Source organism: Rhamphochromis sp. 'chilingali' (assembly GCF_963969265.1).
Source record: "Rhamphochromis sp. 'chilingali' genome assembly, chromosome: 17".
NCBI lineage: Eukaryota > Metazoa > Chordata > Actinopteri > Cichliformes > Cichlidae > Rhamphochromis > Rhamphochromis sp. 'chilingali'.
Window position 1 is genome coordinate 30,802,275 of NC_137944.1, and position 21,599 is coordinate 30,823,873.

Below are 21,599 nucleotides of genomic sequence, written 5' to 3' on the forward strand. Positions count from 1 at the left end.
TACCCAGGGTAAAGATCAGGGGGTATTTTTCTCAAAACTAATGAAGGTGAATTTTTGATTCAGGTTCAGGGAATCTGTGATTCTACCATCCCCACGTGGTTTGGAAATTGCAGTGGACTATGCTGCAAAGGCTTAGCAATGGTATGAAAAGGATTCACATGCTTAGAAGACTGTCTACACCAAGACCTACAACGTGATGTGTTTCTTTTAGCTCCATTTATAGAAAAACAATGCTTTCGCTAGGAAAGCATATACAAACTGCACATGGATTTTTATAGAGTGTACGTGTGTCTTACCAGAAGCAGTCCAAAGGTTTCTGTCATAACAATTATTTATCAAAACAATTAAAAAGAACAGATTATATTTCTGTAAACATAGCAAACCATATCAAGGCATGTAATTTAATGTTTTACACTACTTCTTTCAGGCGTTTTAAGCTGTGTTTTAAGCTTTGGAATAGAAATGATAAGAATATAAGTCAATGCGCGTTTTTCCCCCAAACAGTTGCCTTTTGCACCTCCGGGCCACCGTACGATGTTTATTTTAAACAATGTAGCTAAAAAAAATTGATTATAACAATTATATATATATTTAATTAATGTACTTGAAAAAGAAAGCGATTCGTATATACTAAAATTATACGACTTTTTTTTTTAATTGTTTCGTTTGATCATAAGTCAGTTAGAATTTGGCCTTTAGCACTGGAGACAAGTATTCAAACAGGGTATATCCCGCCCAAGCAGAAAACTCCGAAAGACAAAACACGCATACACACGTACGGGGCGGGGTTCGGGCTATCTCGGCCAATCACGGCAAGACGCTCACCAAGGTAGTTCAATTCAAATTTAAACGGTCGAGGACGGAGATCCCGCGGACACGGAAATTGTTTATAAGGTAATTGTTTCATATATTACAGTGAAGTGTGTGTTTTAATCTGCAGTTTGTGTTGCGGAACTCGACTTAAACCGTAAGAGCAAAGTTTTGTAATTTAATGTAGAAGTTCCTTTTCGTACTAAGGGTATCTGCCGTCAACGTTAGCGATCATACGAACGGGTTTAGTGTCGGTGATGTCTTTATGTAATTTAATCGAAGCTGATTTAAAAATTAGCGTGTCCCAGTAAGATTTTCTATCTTGGTTTAACTCGATAATTACGCAAGTTAAGTTTTTTTTAATGTAAATGCTAAAAACTGTGGACACAGTGGCTTTGTTTAGGCTCACATCATACTCGGTAAGTTACTAAAGTCGGACCTCTGTTATAGGGGTCTATTAAAAGTTTATCTGAGTTGAGTTAACGCTAAATCGTGTGATTTTCACTGTAAACGTAAATATTACGTTTTCGTGTGATTGATTTTCATTATTAGCAGGCACTTTTATATGAGTGTTATGTCCAAGCAGGTGTGGATCACCGTGCAACACCCTAGTTTGTCTCCATTGTATTGGTTACTAGTACACCCAAGTCTCATCGGAGACGCCAACGTTATTTTAACAGCTACTTAATAAAACCTGGCTTTACCACGTTGTTACTGTCTGGTCAAAATAAATGTGGCACATGATATGCAAGTGACTGTTGTTGTTCTTGGTGTGCTTAATGGTAAATACAACTGCAACTCGGGTAACACGAAGAAGAACTTAAAGAAGTCTTTGCAAGCTCCTTTGACGAAGGATTACTACTACAGAGGACAGAGTGTTAAAATGTCGAGTGGGTTTTAAACGCAAAATGATTTATTGAGTGGCAGTACAGCTTTGAAGTGAGGAAAACATTTCTTTTGGTTTTATTATTAGGAAAAAACAAAAGTGCAACTTAAATATCATGACAGGGTTTAAAAAATGTGTGAAAAGGCAGATTTCTGCCATTACTATATACAGATCTGCCTTGCATACAGCTGTAGTCAACCACTAAAGGCCCAATTTAAGAATAATGGTTTATATACTCAATCTGTGGCTGTTCATGATGATGAAACAAGTTTTGTTTTTTTTTTCTTTGTATCTGTTTTAACAATAATTCACCTCTTAGCCCACAACAGAGCATGTCCCGCCTGCCAGTAATGTCAAGTAAGAGGGTACTCGCGGAGAATGCCCAGGACTTGGCACCTGCACAGGTTTGTGTAAACCCTTCTGTTTACCTTTTTACTGCTACTGTCTGACTTTTAGATTACTGTTAAGTATTTGTGAGTTTAATTTTTGCTGGAGGTGAGTCATCCTCACATGCACATGCAGGTATCTTAGAAGGCTAGTAAACCACAGCTGAAAACCTGCGCAAGACTCAGGTTTGTTCTCACTGTATGCTAATGGTGTCTTTTGTTTTGCAGAAGAGACTCCGTAAGGATGCAGATCCGGTTAAACCAGCGGCTACGGTCATTGGTACCAAGCGACCTGCTCTCGCAGCAACCCGAGCACCTATCTGTAAGTAACGTCTCAATCCTGAGTGTTGAAATCTTTTTGTTTTACTCCAAACTACATTGGTTTATGTCGGAGAACTACTTTATCTCAGTAAAGCACTTCATTAAAAGGCTGTCCCCAAACTAAACCAGTCAAAAACTAAAACTGCATTAACTTTATTTAAAAAAATCATTGAGTAAAACACGTTTTCACATTGTATATTGTGCTTCTGTCCTCTTATCATTTTGATAAAAATGTCCTTCTTTGTTTCACTCTCTCCAACACAGCTAGGCCTCTTAGAGCTGTAGGAGCTGCCACTGTAGCTGCGGCTCCGTCTAGAGGTAAGAAATGCTAAATATGTGGCAGGACTTTAGACACTGTGGTCACAAACCTTCATCTGGAGCAGTGATTAAGCAGTTTAAAGTTTAATCAAATTTGTTCATGGACAGTGTCATATCTTGTACGTAGTTTGGTCCCAGATGAACATGTGATCATTTAATGCATCTATTTACTGTTTAGGTGTCATTAAGCAGTCTGTAGCTTCAACTACATCAAAGGGAGGCAACATGAAACAACCCGTTGCATCCACCGGCACAAAAACAGGTGAGAAATGAATTCTGCTCATTTCTTTTCTTCTGACAACTAAACGTTTATATTTTGGGGCTTTGATTTGTTAATAACCCTCCATAAATTTTAAATGCTTTTGAAAATGTTTCAAAGTGTGAAAAAAGTGACCCAGTACATTGAAATAAGCCACGATTCTGAGTGAGTTTGTGCAAACACGACCATAAGCATGAAGCACCTAAATGGAAGTTGAAGTTTAAAGGTTGCTTCTGTAGAATAGTTTTTCTTAACAGACCGGAAAAAAACAAATTGAAAATGTTGCGTTTGTGTACAGGTGGAACACAAAAACGAAACCCTTGGGATCTGAAGGGCAAGGTCAGCGACATGGAGGATAAGGTCCGTACCTACCAAATAAAAGTTAAGACTCTGAATCAGCAAAATGAGGTTCTCCAAGACTCTGTGTCCCAGAGCCACAGAAAAATTGTGGAAGTGGAGAAGGAGCTTCAGATACAGAGGAGCCAGAATGGGTATGAGGACTATTTCATTTGGAAAATAAACGTTCAGTTAGGAATTTTACTCCTGAAATTGTCGTGTTAACCATTGACAACTTGACTTTGCTTTTATCTTCTGGGATTTTTAGGGAGTATGAGATGAAGCTGCAGGTGTTGGCTGGAGTCCAGGATGAGCTGGAGAAAGTCTTGAGTGACAAGAACTTTCTTCAGAAGGAGCTCACCAACTTGGAGGGGAAATACAGAGTGATGGAGACTCTCCGAGACAGCCAAGAGACGGAGCTGCAGACTCTGAAGGTAAAAGATTGACTGAACAGCAGCTGAGAATGGCCGTGCTTGTTTATTATCACTAGATAAACGTACAGATGGGCTGACCTGCCAAACCTTAATATCATTTGTTCTTTCTGCTCCAGATGAAGCTCTCTGTGCAGGAGTCGACTCTGGCCCGTGTGCAGGTAAACCTCAGAGACTTCGAGGAGGAGGTTCGGTCTCTGAAAGAAACTGTGGCCCAGCAGAAGGATGAACTTTACGCTGGAGAGATGGAGCGCAGACGGCTCCACAACACCATACAAGAGCTCAAGGCAAGTTTGCCTCTGTTACCAATAAAAGTGCCTCTTCATGTGCACAAAATGTGAATGTTTTCTCTGTTCTTTGGTTGTTTTTGGTGTGTGCTGGTCACATTTGTCCAATCATCCTTCGGATTTTGCTGCAACCAATAAAATATTAAGTTTCAGTCTCACTCTTGTATCTCTTGCAGGGTAATATCAGAGTGTTCTGCAGAGTGCGTCCTCTGGTAGGTGGAGGCCTTCCCAAACATGTACAACTCGCCACAAGCGACAATAAAGCGATAACGCTGGCTAAAACCGAGGAGGTAAGAATGAGGACCGCTTAACGCATGTTTAAAGAAACTGTTGGCTGCAGAGAATTTGAGTTCTGTGTGAGTTAACACGTGTAATTCAGTGTCAGCGTAGATGAACCCTAACCCAAAGAGGAAGCACAAACAACCAACTGAACTGAGTTTTTGTGCTTTTCAGTCTCACACGGGCAAAACTGCTGACACTCAGAAGAATTACAACTTCAGCTTCGACCGTGTGTTTGGTCCTCGGGCCTCCCAGCAGGAGGTGAATGTCACATTTTACAGTATATCAAAGAATAAACTGTTTTTCATTTTGTGGTCCCCGCCTGTGCGTGGAGGAAATGTATAAATTTGTCTTTATCTTCAGGTCTTTGAGGAGATCTCACTGCTGGTGCAGTCAGCACTGGACGGCTACAATGTCTGCTGCTTTGCCTACGGTCAGACCGGCAGCGGGAAGACGTACACCATGGAGGGGGACGAGGTTGACGAGACCAGAGGTGTCATTCCCAGAGCTGTGCAACAGATCTTTAAAGCTGCAGGAAAACTGGGAGAACAAGGCTGGGAGGTTGGTTTGGATTGTGTTTGAATGTCTGAAGAGAAGGTCAGTGGTAGCAATTTTACATTTGGTTTTACACGGTGGTAGAGCAGCAGCTTTTAAACTGCAGACTATCTGAAAGACTTGAGTAGTAAGTGTTACAGGTTGTTCATCTAAGACCAGACTGCTTTTCTACCACAGTCGGCCATATTTCCTTAAGCACCAAAGATGATTTTGAGCATACAGATGAGTGGAGCTTTTATGATTAATCTGCCGCACTGTTAATGTTGTGCTTTTCTTCTTTTAGCCACAAAAGTCTCACATTAGTGTTAAATTGCTTCTGCTCCTCAGCGTCACAGGGATTTCACACTGCAGTCTGCTGTGTGCCCTCGTGGTGCGTTTATGAGGGAATGTGCTCATTTTAGTTTTTATTTCAGTTCACGTTCACAGCAAGCTTTGTTGAAATTTACAATGAGACCCTGAGGGACCTTCTGTACACCGGCAAGTCCAGCAAGAGACCGGAGCATGAGATCCGCAAGACAACCAGCAACGAAGTGACAATCACTAATCTCACTTATGAGCGGGTCTCCAATGAGGATCAGGTACAGCAGACAGACATCTGTAGCTCAGAACAAAATTAATTTCAAATCGGCTGACAAATTGTTACCAAACTTTATCAGTGCTCTATGTGTTTTAAAACGTCCCCTCGTCCTCTCAGGTTCTCGGTCTCATTGCTTTGGCCAATCAGAATCGCTCCACTGCCCAGACAGCCCAGAATGACCGCTCGTCTCGCTCCCACTCAGTCTTCCAGCTGGATATTGAGGGAGTCAATGCCGGCAGGGATGTCAAGTGCAAATGTGAGTATAATCCCACTGGAAGTACCAGCATCAGGAATGTGGTTTCTTCTTTTTGGATCTATAATATTGAGTCTGGTTAGTTATTGTTACTGTAACCAGTGCAAAATCTGCTCCGATGTAGCCACTCTGTGCCTGGTGGACTTGGCTGGCAGTGAGCGAATGGTGAAGAGCCAGTCTCAGGGTGACCGTTTCAAAGAGATGACCGCCATCAACGGCTCGCTGTCCAACCTGGGCATCGTTATCGCCGCTCTGGCCAACAAGGTCTGCAGCTGCAGTTTCTGTAGCCTTAGATGTCACACCTGCTTTCTTTACGTTTACAGTATTAATGATTTTTTTGGCCTTTGTGTTTCAGGAGAGTTACGTTCCCTACAGGAACTCGAAGCTCACCTACCTCCTGCAGGGATGTTTGGGGGGGAACAGCAAAACGTGAGTTTGTTGACATCACAAATCTTTATAATGACGATACATAAAACTGAAGGAATTTATCCCCAATAAATATTTAACAGAGTTTGATCCCATCACTTCAGATTGTGACTGTTTATTCTTTGGCGCTAATTTTGGATGTCTTTATCTGCAGCTTGATGTTTGTTAACATCGCCCCGGAGCCCGACAGCTTTGGGGAAACTCTAAACTCATTGAGGTTTGCCAGCAAGGTCAGTGCAGTCTTGTTTCCAGTGTTCATTGGACAGAGTACATTAATGATGTCCTTACATTAGCTGTTTATGGTAAACCAAAGCCATACTCCATATCCATTTTAATACCTTGGTGTGTAATTAGGGCTGCTCAATTAATCGAATTTTAATCACGATTACGATCTGGGCTTTCAACGATCATTAAAAATGACTGAGCCGATTATTAGCCCCTCCCTAATTTATCCGCGACACCTTAAAGGCCGTTCCGTGAAAATATTGTCGGGCATAAACCGGTCCGTGGCGCAAAAAAGGTTGGAGACCGCTGATTAAGAGGACCCGAGGGAAGCTCGGAAAGCTAAGCAGAAGTTATTTGGAGAGTGACTGCCGTTGGTTGAAAAGAGAGTTTAAAAAAAAAAAAAAACTTCAGTGGTGTTGCACACTATTTTATATTATTTTTTTAAAGTCATTGTTAACCCTTTAAAGCCGGTCAGAGCTGCATGCTCCGTTTTGCGTAACTATTGTTAAATCCCTGTAGAACCTGAACCGTGTAAGCTAGCGCAATAATTTGTTTTGCATATGAAACCGGAGGAGTTGTACTTACATCTGATGCCATCAGCTTGTCCTCGGTCACGGTTTCGTTCCACATATAGCTTTGCAAAAATTGCATAAAAAGCGCTTGCAGGAACAAAAACATAATATTCCAGAAACACGCTTTGCCGTTCCTGTCAGCTGTTCGTAACACTTCCCACAGTGAAATGATGCACATGCTGTTTTCTTTGCAAATCTGCATCATAGGATTGTTTTTTGTTTTTCCTGCAGTATATAAAAATTGCTGTATCTCCAAAATAAAACTATGAAGACACTCAAAATAAATGTCCTGTTGTTGTAAACTATTTTTTGCAACTTTATTGTATTTAAAGTTTTGAGGGATAAGCCTCTTAAATTTCTCCAAGTAGAAATATATGTAAACAAAACAAAAGCGATTTTCAATTTTTTTTTTTTGTAGTTTATTGCACTTTTTTGCAATTTATGTAATTACTATGGACTTAATGCATACATATTATTAAAATATGGGCTATAACAGTTGTATTGATGTATAGCAACTTGAAATGCTCCCACAAATGGCACTACAGCATGTAAAAAAAAAATAATAATAATATAAGCTCTGGTGGACTTGGTTCTATAGTAGGTCTTAAAGGGTTAAATAAATATCGTCAAATAATCGTGATCTCAATTTCAGTGAAAATAATCGTGATTATCATTTTTGCCATAATCGAGCAGCCCTATGTGTAATTCATATTCACGTTTTGTCTGAAGAGTAGGGATGTTCCTGGCGTCTTATTTACTAGTCGACTAATCGAGGGGGAAATAATTAGACTAACCAACTAAAGTAAAACTAAGGAACATTCAGATATTGAGTTAATTTTCAGAACTGATTAATAGAAACTGTCAAACTAGACGCAGAGGTATCTTAAACCATTTATCACATTCTGTTAAATACAAATGAAAATGCGTTACTACAAAAGATGTTCTATTAAAATATGACAATCATTTGAGAATCTAAAAGTACGACTGAGTGTGGCGCGAATGATTCAGGCTGCTGAAAATTAATGACAACCTTTTCAATAGAAGCAGAAATTTAGTAACAAAGTAATACATTATACAGCCGCTTTCTAGTCAGGTTGTGGGGGCAGCAGGAAGGACCACTCCTGACCACAGCTGATAGATGTAAACTGGCTAGCATGACCAAGGATGCTGGGGCCTCCTCCTGGTAGGACGTGCCCAGCTGGAACACCTTGCCCAGGTGGCTGTCACCTTTTGATGTGAAGTAGTGACTCTACTCTGAGCCCCTCTCCCATTGACTTAACTGCTCTCCTAAAGGAGAGGTTTTCCACCTTTGAGAAAACTAATTTCCTCTGCGTGTATCTGCGATCTCAGTGTTAACAAGAAGATCAGGGTAGATTAATAGATTTATGGTGTTTCTCAACAACAGTGCGCCATCTGGTGGCAGATCGCTGCCTAACATTTAGAACACAATGTACCAGCATTGGGCATCAATTAAAATTTTAACAATTAGATTGAACGACTGGTAAGTCTGATACAGACTAGTGACAATTAGTCGACTAGTCACATAAATCCCTGATAGAGCCCACAGAAGTGGCCTGCACCATGTGCGTGGCTTGCTTTGCAGTTTAACCACAAACACTCGTCTGCAGTGGAATTTCTTTGAGCTAATCGATTCATTTATTTCATTTTTTCTTCTAATTAATGTGGAAAATGGTGGCAAAAGTGGATGAAATGAGTGATTCCTAGAGTTACATGTCAGTTTACAGCATAGGGATTAGGTTTACAGTATAAATACCACTGAAGTGTACAAGGATTTGAAGTTTCACTGTAACTTTAACATTTTTGACAATTTTGTTTTGTTTTCTCCCCCGCAGGTGAACGACTGCGTCATAGGGACAGCGACTGCAAACAAAAAGTAGAAATTATTATTATTATTATTATTATTATTATTATTATTATTATTATTTTTTATTTTTTTTTAAATCCTGAGTTTTCTACTTTTTAGGTTCATCTCAGGTTCAAAATGTCATTTCTTCTAATTAGTACTTCAAACAACTTGTCTGAATCTAATATGCTTCAAACCTTCCATATATCTGTACTTGTGTGTAGTAATGCTAGCTTCACCACAAAAGGAGTTGCTGTGCATTTCAATAAAAAGGAAAAAAAAAAAAAAATTTTCACTCCAGATTTAACACATTTAAGAGTTTTAAGTGGGCTGGTTTTTTTGGGGTTTTTTTGTTTTGTTTTTTTGTTGTTGTTGTGGGTTTTTTTTGGTTTTTTGGGGGGTTTTTTTTGTTTTTTTTTTTCTCCTCTTTCAGCTGTTTTAGCATGAAGTGAGCGGTAAACTCAGACATTAGTCAGTTTCTAATGTAACTCTTGTGTTTACCTGCTGTTGGAAGTGAATGACAGTAACATTGAGTGTTTTCACCAATGTTAGATTATGTTTGTATATACTGTATAATGGCTATTTTACAAGTCTACATCACTTACTGATTTTTAGTTTTCTTTTACCCATTTCCTTGGATGCCATATCATTAGTATGTATTAATTAAATGTTTATTTAACATGTATGCTATGACATCTACTTTACAAATAAAACCAAATTTAAAGGCTGTTGCATTTTATTGCCTTTTTTCTTTCCTTTTCTTAAAGTTATGAAGGCATCTTGGATGCCATTTCAGTGAGTGTGGGGAAATGCCCCACACTATTTTCTATCACTGCTTTGAATGCAGACTGGTCTTAATGTTGATCTTTGTAATCTTCAGTATTAATATTTGTAAATGTTAACTATGAGGATTTTTTTTTTTAATGATGTATAACGTTTGTAATGATTATATGAAGTTATATATGATTAATCATCCATTTATTAGATAGGTGAGCTATTTATACATTTTAAATATTAAATTATCAATTTTAAATCATGATCTAATTCGTGTCCTGGTCCATACTGTGAAGGCACGACAGAAGTATATGTAAGGGCTGAGGTTTCCTCGGTGTCCAGTACAAAATGTAAATTTGAACTTCATATTCTTATTTTCTTTCAAATGAACCTTAATGTTTTTAAAGTTTCTTCTGTGTTGTATTTAAATAGTTAAAGTTTAAACCCAGCCTGCAGTCAGATTTAGTTGTTTGTTTGTAACACGGTAGTTTTCAGCAGCAGTGATGTATGAGCAGCATGTTTGAGTGTTTTCAGGCTTTTTTTTTTTAGTTTATTTTGTGTCGGCCAAAGTCTGGCTCGTCTGTCTGGGTCGCTCTTAAAGGCGACGTGTGGCTGTCTGCTGCTGCGGAGATCAGCTGCGAGGAGCTTTTTCTCAAAAATGCTCCCCAAACTTCAGGGCCTGGATGAACCGGCAGGACCCGCCGCCCTCCGCTCGGTCAGAGGCCGGACTGTAACGGGCTCAGGTGTCAACTGAAAACGGTGAGTTTAACGTCTGCGGCGGCCCGACGGGGCTAGCTAGCAGGCTAACGTCACATCTGTGCGGCTGTGATTGGAGACCGGAGCTCTGACGGTTTTCCAGATGCCGCCGTTTGTCCGTCTGAACGGAGAACACCGCCACCGGGGAAAAAACATCTGCACCGCGAGCACAGCTGCATTTCCAACCAGCAGCTTCGCTTTTGTAGCGGTAAAGTTAAAGTGTGCAGTCCAGCTGTTGATTTTTTTTCTTTTTTTCTCCCCATAAAGTCTGCCGGTTATGTCCGGCGTGGACTGTGCGGGTTTCTGATGATTAATTAATGAGTTTAATGAAGGAGGCTCTGCACAGATGTGCTGCTCCAGTTTAATGTGAAGTTCAGAATGACACCGATGATGTCAGCTGTCATAACTACAGTAAATGTTTGATGTGCTGCATAAACTGAGCAGCTGATTATAACTGGGCGTTTAGGTTTGTTATTGAACTCTAGTATTTATTTTTATTTCACTTTTTGATTTTTTTGTGTGTTTTTAACTTGTTCTGGTTTTGGTTTTAATCGTGTTTATGTTACTGAGCTGTTCTGGTTGCAGTTCTTCTGTCAGAGGTTGTGTTGATGGTTTTTGGCTGCTGTAACTTTTGGGATTAATAAAGTTTAGTTTGTGTGTGATGTGCAGCCTGTCAGTGATGTCAGGCTCACAGACAGGCGGATAAAATCAGGCTGTCACTGTCCTCTAACTGAGGCTATCTGCTTCCTTAATGACGGGACAGATTTCCAGTGTTTCTGAGGTAAAATTCAAATCCTTTCAGAGCATTAACATCTCTAATGAAGTCAGTTTCTCTGCCTCTGTCATCATCAATGAGTTCAACATGATTATATATATAAACTTAAACTATTTTAACTGAAACATATAGCTTTGAGTTTTCAGGTAACATTATTTTTTTCCATTTAATTTATTTAAATGTAATTAATTTTGGAATGAAAAGGTCAGATTAAAGGAAAATATTACTTCTGATGTTCAAAGAAAGTGCGTCACCGTTAAATTTATAGTAATTATTTAAATAACCTCCCTACATATCATTACATCAGAAAAGACTGAAAGGTGTAGGTGATGATGTAAGACTGCACCAGCGTTACTCTGAGCTGTATAAGCACCATCAGTGAGTCTGCAGTCATTCCTTAAATTTTCCATAAATATGTTTACCAAAACTTTTATAAAGGTTACAAGTTTTATCACATGTTACTTAGTTTACCTTAATTACTGATAAATATCTTCAAGTTTACATTTATATTGCCTACAGTCACATTCCTCTGTGATGCACTTTGTTTGAAATCCAGCATAGTTGAGTTTAAAGCCCTTCACCTCTAAAATTATCATAAATTTAATCAGAGATTCGGCGATTAGTTGATTAGCTGATTGACAGAAATTACATCAGTAACGATTATTTAATCATTAATTTTGTGTAATTTTAAAGAGACAGCTAAAATTATGTTTCCACTCTGAGGATTTTCAGCTTTTCTGTAATTGTTTTGTAATTATTTGAAGTTTCAATCTCTTCTCTTTATATATTTATTAAAATGAAAGAAACTAAATTTAAAAAAAAAAGATTTGTTTAAATGGAAAATAACTGTTGATTGTTTCAGCACAGCTGCAAACGTTTTATAGAAAGATCTGAACCCTCTGCCGTGAGCGAGGTGGAGATTTGTTGCAGGGCTGTTGTCCCGCTCTAATTCCAACAACCCAGTAACCCAATAAACTGCAAACTGCGGTCACGGTTGTTTTTATAAATAAAACAGCCGTTTTTCTTAACATGATATTTTATTTGATACCTAATTACCTGAGAGGTGCAGTCATGTGACCCATTCAAAGAGCTTCCTCCATACTTGAATAGATTCACTGTTCGTGTAATTTAAAGCCTCAGATTTAAAGCCACAACCTGCCAGTCAGCAGTAACAAACCAGGAAGGACTGCCATGAATCTAAAGTCAGAGTTTAACCTCCGGCTGTGGGAGTCATGAAGGTTTTTCTTCCTCACAGATGCAGTCTGTGCCCATGGAGGTGGGAAGCAGCAGCGGCAGCGGCTCAGTGGTTCAGGTTTGCTTCCCCGGCGCTCAGACCTCGGTGCTGGACAGCCTGAACCGGCAGAGAGAGGACGGCAGCCTCTGCGACCTCTCCATCCATGTCCAGGGACAAGTGTTCAAGGCCCACCGCTGCGTCCTGGCTGCGTCCTCGCCTTACTTCCACGACCAGGTGGATGAACACACTGACTCTCACTCAGCCTTGGATCTTTATTAGCGTCAGACAAGAATAGCTGTCGCAGTTTGTGCCTGAGCAAAACTTTAGAACATTAGATTGCCTATAGAAAGACAGACAGGTGACAGGATTAGTTGGTCTTACAGATATTTTCAGTCGGTTGTGTAATCAGCAGCTTGTTTGCATTTTCTCCCAGTTTTCTCTGCTAACACAAGATCTGTGTCTTTGACACGCCGGAGACATAAAATGTGAATCTGGGTTTGAAGCCATCTGCCGCTTCTTATTTCTACCTCAGAAAAACAGAATAAACGAGGCGAGACAGAATAGATGTGAACAGTCACGCAGGTTAATTTTAAGGGAGCTCAGAGTTAGAAGATAATAAAGACCTACTGTGTGACAGCAGCCTCACACAAACACTTTACTTGTGCTTTTTTATGCTGTAATAATTGGTTTTCGAGAGAGCCTCAGTCATCTGCCAAATATCTGCTTAGTGAAACTGGTGGGAGGTTTCATCAGACCCCTGTTACCTGTCTGAGGGGCTGGCAGACAGATTTACTGTCTGTGTACACCAGAAAATCACTTGGAGCTGGACTCTGACCATGTGGGTAATGTTGCAGTGTGATGAGGGAGAGGAGGAGGAGGCAGGAGGGATCGTTACAAAATGAAAAAGCTTCATTACTGTGATGTTGTGATCTCCATCCGCCTCCAGGTACTACTGAAGAACATGTCCACGGTCTCCATCCCGGCAGTGATGGACCCGCTGGCGTTTGAGAGCGTGCTGAGCTGCGCCTACACGGGTCAGCTCCAGATGCTCCGCGATGACATCGTCAACTACCTCACAGTGGGCAGCGTCCTGCAGATGTGGCACATTGTGGACAAATGCACGGAGCTACTGAAGGAGGGCCGAGCCGCGGCGGCAGGAGGGAGCGGCGGAGGTGGAGGAGGTGGGGCTGTGCAGGATGGAATAAGTGGAGCTGGAGGATCAGCCAACTCTGGCTGTAGCAGCAGCAATGGTGACGGTGGAGCAGGTGGTGGTAATGGAGCTGCTGGTGCTGGAAGTGTTGGTCAAGTCCAGGTTGTTGAGTCTAACGAGCCCCCGCGAGCCTCCCAGCCTCCCAGCCGCCCGTCGGTGAGCGAGAGCCAATCACCCAGCAGCACCAACTACTTCAGCCCCAGGGATGGGAGCAGCTTTGGGGGAGGTGGCGCGGCTGCAACGGGAGCTTCTGGAGATGGAGGCGGGGCTAACAACACCCCCAGCTACTGCACTCCATCAGGAGGCGAAGAAGCCTTCCTTATTGAGGAGGAAGAGGAAGCCGAGGAGGAAGAGGAGGAGGTGCTGTACCATCAAAGGAAACGAGGAAGCACAGGAGGAGGAGGCAGCGGGAGGAGGAAGAAGATGAGCTCAGTGTCAGAGCAGGAGGTCGGGGTCAGCGACAGCTTTGGGGTTTCATCCTATCAGGTGAGGTCTGAGCAACCTGAAGATAGTCGACCTTTAATTTGTATGAAGAGCTTTTATTTTGAAAGAAAAGTTGAACTTTAATAATCGAGTTAGTGTTTACAGTTTGTTTGTTTGTATCCTGTGTTTTCTGTACATAATGTGAAATATCTCAATAAAAGGACGGAGAGGACTCTGCGTTGCCGCTGCAGAAGCGTCCCACCTACAGCCAGCCCAGCATCATGCCTCGCAAGCAGTGGGTGGTGGTGAAAACCGAACGGAGAGAGGATGACGACCTGATCGTGGTCTCCGGGGAGGAAGGAGGAGAAGACGAGGAGGATGAGGATGAGAGGGAGATGGAGCTGGCACGAGAGCGGGAAAGGAGCAACTTCAACATCTCAAACGTCAGGAGCCTTTCAGGCGAGCTCGGGGGCAGAGCGGAGAACGATATGGAGCCACAGGTGAGCTGGAACTGTAGTGTAATCAGATTACAGCTTTAATTATCCTGACAGTAGCTGAGGGGCGGTTTGCTTTGTAGAAATAATGACGCAGACCTGTTGTAAGCTGGTGCTGTGGTGGTTTTGCATATGACCAGTAGAGGGCGCTAAAACGTCACACAAAGAATTTCTAACTTAGAAATTTCTATCTTTAGTTGAAATAAGTTACAGCAACCAGAATGTGTAAAAAACATCATTTTTAACTGAAAACTTTCTTGATTTGTGCATCTGCTCTACAAATAAACTTGATTGACAGATATTTTTATATAATCGTAACCTCTAATACGTTTCCCTGTGTGTAGGTCGACTACTGCCAGTCTTCAGAGGACTACCTCAAGTTTGAAGGAAGTCTCATGGACCAAACTTTAGCGCAACACCTTCACGACGGCGCTGCAGGTCAGAACCAGAATGCTAACCGGGCGGTTTCGGCGCTGCTGGGTCAGGTTCAGTCTGCAGCCTCGGCCCGGGCTCAGCTCTTCCCACTGGACATGCAGGGAAACCAGATCCTGCTGTACAGCCAGGCCTCCGGACTCCCGCTGGATGCTAGCGCGCCGCCTCTGGGGATGGCAGGCGGTATGATCGGAGGGTCGTCCTTCAAAGGTCCCAGTATGGAGCACGGTGCGGTCCACCTGTCGGTGCAGGGTGGTTTGGGGGTGGATGGCGCAGAGAGCGGAGGAATCGGAGGCGGAGGCGGCAACAGTGGTGGCGGCTCTGGGGGTTCAGGGAAAGTGTTCATGTGTCACTGCGGGAAGACGTTCACCCACAAGAGCATGAGGGACCGCCACATTAACATGCACCTGGACCTGCGGCCCTTCCACTGCCCCGTCTGCGCCAAGAAGTTCAAGATGAAGCATCACCTCACCGAGCACATGAAGACGCACACGGGCCTGAAGCCGTACGACTGCCTCGGCTGCGGCAAGAAGTTCATGTGGCGCGACAGCTTCATGAGGCACCGCTCGCACTGCGAGAGGCGCAGCGGGCTGGGAGAGAGCGGCGAAGGTGGAAGCGGCAGCGACGGAGGGAGGAGAGGTGGAGGTGAGGATGGTCCAGATCTGATTTCCTCCCCTCACCTCCTCCTGTCTGCAGGTGAGGGTGGGCAGGGAGGCGTCCTGGGAGGTGCCGCGAGGGGAGGAACGTCAGTGTTGTCCCCGCAGCACGGCGGCCTCTCAGCCGCAGGAAGTGGCGGCGGTAACAGCAGCATGAGTAACAGCAGCAGTGCCGCTCTGAGCAACAACATGGCCGCTGCTGCAGGGGCGCTCCTCGGGGCGATCTCCCAGAGCCAGGGTCAGGGATCTGTGATGTTTGGCGGTCTGGGGTTGGGTCGGGGTGCGTGTGAGGAAGACGTGTGCGAGGTCAGTGCCAATGAAAGTAGCGTGACTTAAACCAAAATGTGTGTCGAATCCAACGGGCGCCTCTTTCCAAGCAAACAGCTGCTGGTTCCTGCTGCTGCTCTGAAAAGATGAAGAAGCTCAGTGAGAAACTCTGAAACTCTTTTAACTGCCGACAGGTTTCAAACAGAGGTCGAGTAAAAAACAGGCGAGGCTCCCGTTGGACGCGCACAACCTGAAGGACCTCCAGGGAAACGAGACTTTGACTTCCACTCATCTGCTGTGGTGTTTCTGAGACAAACGTGTGAAACTTGTTGTTGTCCGCAGTTCACAATACTCTGAATCGTGGCCTGGTAGAAGCGGACCTTCTGTCTCTGAGTATTTGTTTAAAACGCCTGAGACGATTAGTTTATTCTGAGTGAAGAATATGCGCGTGCGTCCGGAGGAAACCAAAAACTAAAAGACAGCGCTTCTCTAACCGTTACCTTCTGTGGGGACATTATAGTCTCAGTAGAGTAGAAAAATGGCTGTTCTGAATTGCTGTGACTTTCTGCAATATTGTTTTGTGATATATTTGCTACGGTTGGAGTAAAAAACATAAATCTGCAAAAACAAATTGAACCTGAAAAAAATATGTGTTTTTTTAAAGCTCCGGGGTTCATGAAACTCTCAGCTGACTTAATCAGACGCTAAACGTTTGTTTGAACCAAGAAAAATGCAGATTTGTGTTTTTTCAAACTTTCCTCACAGCAGCAGCAGCCCTGCAGTCTTTCCTGCCTCAGACCCACAAAACAGACCAAACTCAGCACTGCCATGTTGTTTCAGATGATGCTGCTGGCACCAGTTTGAAGCCCAGCCTGAGGATTCAGCTCCAAGAAAACAAAGAGCCACGTGTAGCATATAGACTGTATGTAGAAGATGGACACAGCCACCATGACATGTTCTAGCTACTCCAACTACTGACTATGGAACACACCATACACCAGGAAACCGTATATATAAATAGGCACAGATTTCTGCTAGTTAGACTCATAACAGACTAATAATTGAAGATACGATAAATTATTTAATTCTCTGATGCTTCCATTAAAAATGCTTCATAAACACAGTTCACTCAGATGATGTGAGGCCTGTAAGCTACAGTCAGTACCGTCAGTTTAGGGAGACACATCGAACTTTGGGACTGTAAAATCTAATGAAGGGAGTTATATGGAGTACAACTGATATGAAGGGGGAAATATTAATAGAGGGCAAGATAACTTTGTACCAGGCTTCAAACAGCTGGGAGGAGGCCTCGGGGCAGAACCAGATGAGCTTGAGGAGGTGACTGAACTCAGCTTAGACCCAGGTAGGCAGCAAAAAATGGGTGGATGGCCTTGACATGTTTATTCCATCTCTGAAATAACCTGCATTTCATGCCCGGGCTTTTCCATTTAGTATAAATGATAATAAATAATAAACTGTGCTCTTGCATAGTTTGCAGATCACTGGGCTCAGAGTGTAAAACACCTGCTGGTCTCAAACTGAAGCTCAGCAAACATCAGCAAATACACTACAAAATAAAAGCTTTGAAACATCCAGCACAAACCACAGTTACACCATTAAAGTTTAAGTCTGTAGCAACAAAATGCAAACTGGACTTTAAGCCTGTGTTGGATTTACACGTGGTTCTTTATTTTAGCTGAAGCTTCAGTAGCGCCGTCACAAAGGGAAGCCCGTTGATCTCAGTCATGCATGAAGGGAGGAATATTTCTTTAGGCTGCTCATTTATTGACGTGTACAGCTCGAGCCTGACTGAAGTGACTTTCGAACATGTTCGCGTGTAGAAGTTCAAAAGTCGAAGCTAAATTTATTTCAGCTCTACACAAACACAAACACTACCTGTAACTGATCACTTCCCCTCTGGAGCTTTTATAGCTGGAGGCGACTAACTTACTGTTTTGCTGCTGCTTTCACTTTATTACTTTGTTGTTTGCAGAGTTTTGGGGCTTTGAGGAGTATAAAATATTCTTATTGCTGTAAATATATAGAAATATACGTCATCTACTCATCAGGCCAGGAGCGACGTTTAGATGCAGATGTTGTTTGATCTGATTTTTCAGAGGACAAAGTCTGTGAGAGTTTCTCTACCCTCCTACCCTGCAGCCATCTGTTCAGTAATGTTTAGTTCACTGAGGTCTTATCTAAGCTACACAGTGTACCTCCTCTGAGTGTCTCACAGCACATTTAGATAAAGTTATGGAGGCGGGTAAAGACTGAACCTCATCTTCAGCAGCTGTTCTGCACACTGAGAGTCAAATATCCTTATTCTGTTTGTTATGAAGAGAGATTTCTGTCTTTAATTATATTTTTATTATTATCACACTTTTTCTGCCTTTTTAAAATTTAAATTAAATTTAAAATTTCTTTAAAGGTTCTTTGAGGAAAGTTTGTAAATGAAGGTTTTAGTAGACTGCGTTATACCAGTGCATCTCAAAAAATTAGAATATTATTAAAAAGTTTATTTTTTCATAATTCAAATGGGGAAAATCTTCACATATTCTGTATTCATTACATGTAATGTTTCATGCCTGTATGGAAGCATATTACCAGGAATGATGTCATCTGTCATCTACACAGCGTCAGCTTCCATCTGATGAAGAGCTTCATGGCGATGTCAGTTTTCTTTTCGAGCAGCCCCGAATGATTTGATGACCACGTTGTTCTCTGATTGGTCCTCGAGCTCACCTGACTTTAGCGTTAATGGAGAATCATCAAGAGAAAGATGAGAAACACACGAGCTGAAGAGCGCCAGCAAAGCAGCCTGGACTTTAATAATAATCATCACAGTTTGAAAACACGCTTCCAATATTTCACTTTATGTGTAATGAATATGAACATGGAATATATGAAAATTTGATAGTCGTGATATTCAAATGTTCTGAGATGCACAATTATAAAACATAATTTAATAATTTTTTATGACGGGGCTTTTGTTTTTGGGAGTAGACGATTAGATTTTGGAGCTTCATTCTAAAAATGTTGCACATTGATGAGGGAACAATGACATCATTGCTGTACTGCTTAACCCTTAAAGTTAACAGGCTACCATAAAAACATAATAATATTAGTTATTATTGAGCTCATAGGGAGGAAGCTGATCTATATATACTTACTTTACATCTTTGGTGGATCTCTATATGTAGAAGAACCTAATAGTATTTAAAACATAATGTAGAGGTCTGCAGTGAGTCGTGCTTTCATTTTAATTTTCGGATATTTTCCTCAGTGTGGTTTTTAAATGTTACTAACTGGTTTGATGCAATTATTAAAAAAATAATTATTTGATTAATTAAGTAAAAATAGTCGACCTTTCAAAGTCTTGAACTTTTGGACTGTTTTTTTTTTTGAAAGCATTGTTTTTGTTTATTTACATGTTGCTTGCAGAAGTTTGAAGTTTTTCTTTGTTCACTCACAAAAACGGCAAAAAACACTGAACTCAGATCAGTTAGTTTAAATGTAACCTCATAGTTTCACTGTACAGATTGTTCTTTAGACCCGCTGTGGTTTAAGTGCAGTACTTACTGTGTGCTGAGACTTTACAGCGTCAGTACTGTGTGAGGCGTTTAGGGACCGTTTTATTACTGCTGAGAACACAGACAGGTGTATTAAACCACAGGTGAGCAGTTCTTCAGCCTGAATCCCATTTACCCTCGAAGATTTTACCTTTTTCAGACCACTATTATAAAAAGAACGTAATCTTTATGGCTTACCTCCCCAAATAAAGTTAATGTTGAGTCAGTGCGCCATCTTGTGGTACGAATTGGTATTGCACTGAAGAACAGCCCAGTCTGCAGGATGAGTATGCAGATGTTTTAGACCCAGATGTTTTGAAGCTTTTTATTCACATTCTGTTGATCGTTTAGTTTATTTTGAAAGGTTTTCAGGTCTGTGCTAGAGTGAAGATAAAAGAGAAAATTACAGTGATAAATACAAAATGAGTGCAATTAAAGAGAAACCTTTTCCATGATGGAAGGTGTGTTATTATGTGTATCAATAAGTCAGTCTTTTCTGAGTGACTTACCTTTCAAAGAGCTGTGCCGCCCTCTGGTCATACAGGTGTTACTGTTACACACATCTGCAGCAGTGTGATAGTTGTGTGTGTTTATGAAAATCAGACGTGCAGCACAGAGCAGTTATTGGTGACCTCATGAATATTTAGCCTTTAGAGATGTTTTCCAGCTCAAAGAGATTCAGAGTGAATGTTTTACCTTCTGTGAAGGCTCAGCTTAGATGTTTTATACGCAGGTTTGGAGCTCAGACTCGGTGAAGACTGTTGGCTTTTGTACAGTGACCTTTGACCTCCAGAGTTTCCTGTATGACTCAGATTTGGTTGTTTGGGTTTGATCCTGTTTGTTTTTGTCAACTGCTGAACGGCTGCAGAGAAAACTCAGCGACTGTGTGAGAGACGTCTAAATATGATGATTTCATGCTTAAATGTGGAGATTAATGCATTTAAACACTTTACACACGATGGTCATGTGACCAAAACAAGTAGTTCATTTGTTTGTTTATTCATCCAGTTTTATGTTCACAGAAACTAAACCTGTTTAAACCTGTTTGTACTGACGGTAATTTTTACTTCAGGAGTCGTTGATGTTGGATTATGTTCAGGACGTCAGAGTTAATGTTTCCATGTGGTGTAAACTGATACAGGAAGGTCAAATATGGGTGTGTATCTGATAAAGTATGTGTTAAATAAGAGATGTGTTTTAACAAAAGGTAAAGCTGCTTTGAAAATAATTCATAATGTGACAAAGAAGAAGATAAAACCTGAAGAACATGTTTTCTGCATGGACGTGTTTGTTCCTGAAAGCTGCTCAGACTGCTGTGATAATTCGACCTTCTTTTGTCACCTGAACATCTTTAAATGCAGATTTGTTTCCTCTGAAAACAAAACAGGTTCCAGACCAAAGATGGTTCACAGTATTTATCAGCTTCGACCCTCCGGTGTGTGACGGGTCTGAGCAGATCTCGATGCCTTTACTGCCTGGGTTGAAATGATGAGTGTAGATGTTATTATTCTGTTTCCTGCAGCTTTCACCGTTAAACTGTACTGAAGCTAAAAACCATCAGTCTCCATCACATGAAAAAAAGGAGCTCAAAATATTTTTACTGAGAGAAAAGAAACGATGGAAGAATCTCAGAGTTGCTGCTGAAAACCCGACTTTAGTATTTTTGTTATTTTCATACATGAAACTTCCTTGGTGTCCTCTGACTGACCAGCTGATTGTTGAACAGTGATAACAGAAAATGACGTGTAAATCCTGAGTGGTACTAATAATGTATTAAACTACAGTACATCAGTATTGTCCTCCACCTTGTAACGAAATGATGGATTAATAAATTATTTGGTGAAAACAACCTTTGTTTGACGACCGGATCATTTTACTCCTTCTCTTTGATGACTTTCATCAGGCTGCATGTAAACAGACGTGCTGCATCACCAACCTTTCTAAGTCGTTTTCTTTTCTGCTGTTATGGAACATTTAAAGCTGCATTAATTGATTTCAAACACGAGTGAGTCATCTAATAATTATATTAATTTTGTCATTATTGTCTGTACAGTGTGCGTTACACTGGTGCAGTGTCTCCTCACAGGAAGCTGGCTCGGCCCTGTCTGTGTGGCGTCTGCTCGGCGTCTCTCTAAGAGTGACCGTGGTTATCTCGGCTGGACTGTATGGAATAAACAACCTTTCATAATATTTTTGATGCCCTCAGTCGTTACTCTTTTTAAAT

The 21,599-nt window shown here is 41.5% G+C and overlaps 2 protein-coding genes across 3 annotated transcripts; both read left to right on the forward strand.

Moving 5' to 3' along the window:
• The first annotated feature begins 764 nt into the window (after window positions 1-764).
• Window positions 765-8,841, forward strand: kifc1 (kinesin family member C1). Of its 2 annotated transcripts, none has more exons than XM_080863466.1 (17): window positions 765-894; window positions 2,016-2,100; window positions 2,311-2,404; window positions 2,668-2,721; window positions 2,900-2,983; window positions 3,279-3,471; window positions 3,585-3,750; window positions 3,867-4,034; window positions 4,211-4,324; window positions 4,488-4,574; window positions 4,677-4,874; window positions 5,282-5,446; window positions 5,563-5,701; window positions 5,823-5,962; window positions 6,054-6,127; window positions 6,279-6,354; window positions 8,775-8,841. In XM_080863466.1, exons 2-17 carry the CDS (start codon window positions 2,029-2,031, stop codon window positions 8,817-8,819), a joined length of 1,869 nt encoding a protein of 622 aa, XP_080719592.1. In that variant the 5' UTR covers window positions 765-894; window positions 2,016-2,028; the 3' UTR covers window positions 8,820-8,841. The 2 variants fall into 2 exon arrangements, with proteins under 2 accessions (XP_080719592.1, XP_080719593.1); XM_080863467.1 differs by lacking the exon at window positions 765-894 and adding an exon at window positions 907-967.
• Window positions 8,842-9,915: 1,074 nt separating this feature from the next.
• On the forward strand, window positions 9,916-20,615 carry zbtb22b (zinc finger and BTB domain containing 22b). Its single transcript, XM_080862326.1, has 5 exons — window positions 9,916-10,318; window positions 12,346-12,558; window positions 13,271-14,020; window positions 14,179-14,457; window positions 14,796-20,615. Exons 2-5 carry the CDS (start codon window positions 12,346-12,348, stop codon window positions 15,873-15,875), a joined length of 2,322 nt encoding a protein of 773 aa, XP_080718452.1. The 5' UTR covers window positions 9,916-10,318; the 3' UTR covers window positions 15,876-20,615.
• Window positions 20,616-21,599: the final 984 nt, after the last annotated feature.

Excerpts from the sequence above, each read along its gene's own strand:
- zbtb22b (XM_080862326.1), top strand. The coding sequence starts at position 12,346 with ATGCAGTCTGTGCCCATGGAGGTGGGAAGCAGCAGCGGCAGCGGCTCA. Across the intron at positions 12,559-13,270 it reads CGCCTTACTTCCACGACCAG|GTACTACTGAAGAACATGTC; the intron begins GTGGATGAACAC and ends ATCCGCCTCCAG. Across the intron at positions 14,021-14,178 it reads TTGGGGTTTCATCCTATCAG|GACGGAGAGGACTCTGCGTT; the intron begins GTGAGGTCTGAG and ends TCTCAATAAAAG.
- kifc1 (XM_080863466.1), top strand. The coding sequence starts at position 2,029 with ATGTCCCGCCTGCCAGTAATGTCAAGTAAGAGGGTACTCGCGGAGAAT. Across the intron at positions 3,751-3,866 it reads CGGAGCTGCAGACTCTGAAG|ATGAAGCTCTCTGTGCAGGA; the intron begins GTAAAAGATTGA and ends TTTCTGCTCCAG. Across the intron at positions 5,447-5,562 it reads GGGTCTCCAATGAGGATCAG|GTTCTCGGTCTCATTGCTTT; the intron begins GTACAGCAGACA and ends TCGTCCTCTCAG.